Source organism: Vombatus ursinus, unplaced genomic scaffold (genome assembly GCF_900497805.2).
Source record: "Vombatus ursinus unplaced genomic scaffold, bare-nosed wombat genome assembly UNPS02014778.1, whole genome shotgun sequence".
NCBI classification, from domain to species: Eukaryota; Metazoa; Chordata; class Mammalia; order Diprotodontia; family Vombatidae; genus Vombatus; species Vombatus ursinus.
The window spans coordinates 63,755,619-63,758,283 of NW_020954556.1; the positions used below are offsets into that span (position 1 = coordinate 63,755,619).

General features: G+C 38.8%; 1 protein-coding gene across 1 annotated transcript; it reads right to left on the bottom strand.

Moving 5' to 3' along the window:
- Nucleotides 1–1,282: 1,282 nt before the first annotated feature.
- On the bottom strand, nt 1,283–2,248 carry LOC114045182 (olfactory receptor-like protein DTMT; the record flags this gene model as incomplete). Its single annotated transcript, XM_027865021.1, has 1 exon — nt 1,283–2,248. A coding segment is annotated over one exon (966 nt), but the record flags the coding sequence as incomplete, so codon positions are not given.
- Between the last annotated feature and the right edge of the window lie 417 nt (nt 2,249–2,665).

A 2,665-nucleotide genomic window follows, 5' to 3' on the forward strand; every position in this document is an offset into this window, starting at 1 on the left:
TGCAATTCTCTAATCAATAGAGATTTAGATCATTTTTAATATGACTATAGAAAGCTTTAATTTCTTCATCTGAAAACTGCCTGGTCATATCTTTTGACCATTTATCAATTGGGGAATGACTTGTATTCTTATAATTTTGACTCAGTTCTCTATATTTTTGAGAAATAAGACCTTTATCAAAAACACTGGCAGTTAAAATTGTTTCCTACATTTCTGCTTTCCTTGCAATCTTGGCTGCAATATCTTTAATTGAGCAAAAAACTTTTTAATTTAGTGTAACCAAAGATATCTATTTTGCATTTCATAATGTTCTCTATCTCTTATTTGGTCATAAATTATTCCCTTCTCCATAGATCTTACAGGTAAATTATCCCTTGCACTCCTAATTAGCTCATTATATCACCCTTTACATCTAAATCATGTACTCATTTTGACCTTATCTTGGTGTGTGGTGTAAGATGTTGGTCTATGCCTATTTTCTGTCATACTCTTTTCCAGTTTTCCCTGCAGTTTTTGTCAAATAGTGAGTTCTTATTCCAGAAGCTGGAGTCTTTGGGTTTATCAAACAGTAGATTACTATGTCATTGACTACTGTGTCTTGTGTACCTAACCTATTCCACTGATCCACCACTCTATTTCTTAGTCAGTACCAAGTACTTTTGATGATTGCTGCTTCATAATACAATTTAAGATCTGGTATGGCTAGGCCACCTTCCCTAGCATTTCTTTTCATTAGTTCCCTTGATATTTTGGACCTTTTGTTCTTCCAGATGAATCTTGTTATTACTTTTTCTAGCTCTATAAAATATTTTTTAGTAGTTTGATTGGTATGGCACTGAATAAGTAAATTAACTTAGGTAGAATTGTCATTTTTATTATATTAGCTCGGCCTACCCATGAACAACTAAAGAAGAGTTTTAACTGGACTTTGTAGGATAGAGAAAATGGAATAATCAAAGTAATCCATATGGCATGGTGATATAAGTAGGGGCCGCGAGGAGACCAAGTTGTCTTGAATGTAGATTATATGTAGCGAAGCATGAGAGATAAGCCAGAAAAAGATAGTTGAACCTCAGAATTTTGAAAAGTTCTTAAACATGGGAAAGATGTAATAAAAAGAGATATTTTAGAAAAAATAATCTGAGAATGCTATGAAGGACTGTGGGAAAGGAATGGGAGAAAATGAAAGCAATGAGACCAGGTAATATATTTTGTTATTATGAAGATGTGATACTATGTATTCTTATCGTCACTAGGAAGAACTGTCCTACAAGTCTCAGTATTATGGTCTCAGGGAGAAGGGAAATTTTCTTGCTGCTAGGAGCTTCCTGAAGGCTCCTTTCATGTCTTGATTTCTCAGACTGTAGATAAAGGGGTTCAGCATTGGTGTTACCACAGTGTACATGATTGACATGACTGTCTCCTTGACTGTTGAGTTGTTTGTTGAAGGGCATAAGTAGAGGCCAATGACTGTCCCATAGAAGAGAGAGACCACTGAGAGATGGGAGCCACAGGTAGAGAAGGCTTTGCAAATGCCCCTTACAGGGGGCACCCTGAGGATAGAAGAGATAATACGGGCATAAGATGTGATAATTAGTAGGAATGGCACAACCAATATCAGCCCCCCCATGACAAAGATTACTAACTCATTTGACCAGGTGTCTGAGCAGGCCAATTTCAGCAGGGCAGACGTGTCACAGAAGAAGTGGGGGATAACATTGTTGGCACAGAAGGATAATCGGGACATGAGCAGGGTGTGCAGCAAGGCATGGAAGGCAGTAAGGGCCCAGGAAAGTGCCACGAGAGATCTGCACAGCTTGGGACTCATGATCACAGTGTAGTGCAGTGGGTAGCAGATGGCCACATAACGATCATAGGCCATGGCCACCAGCAGGAAGCTCTCTAGGTCTGCAAAAAAAAGGAAGAAGTACATCTGGGCCAGACAGCCAGGATAGTGGATTGCTGGTTTCTTGCTCTGCATGTTTATCAGCAGTTTGGGGATGGTCACAGAAGAGAAGCACATGTCAGAGAAGGAGAGGTTGCTGAGAAACAGATACATGGGTGTGTGTAGGTGGGAATCCACATGTATCAAGAGAATGATGAGCATGTTCCCAAGGACTGTAGTAAGGTACATGGTCAGGAAAAGGGCATAGAAAGGAGCCTTCATCTCTGGTTGGACAGGGAGGCCCAGGAGAAGGAACTCGGAGATAATGGTTTGGTTTCCCTTTTCATCATGAACTTGCTTCATCTGAAAGAAAAAAAAATCTGTTATTTAATTAAAAAAGTCAAACTATGAATTTTAATAAATATATAGCTATCCTCAGGCTCAATTCCTATAATTTCAGGGTTGAAAGAAACCTTAGAAACCATTAAATCCAGTTCCTAATTTTACAAGTGGAAATTCAGGTCCAGACAAGTGATTTGATCAAGGTCTCAAAATGAATTCATGACTGAACTGGGATTTGAACTCAGATTTCCTCATTCCTAGTCCAGTTCTCCTCTCATTTGTTTGTTCTTTCTTTATAGTTTATCATACCACAGGAACAAAATTTGTAGCTAGGAAGATGTTAGAACATTTAGGGGCAGGAGACCTTATGCATGGGGACTCCAAACCCTCAATTGTACAGATGGGGAAACTGAGGTCCAAAGGTTACTTGCTCAGAGT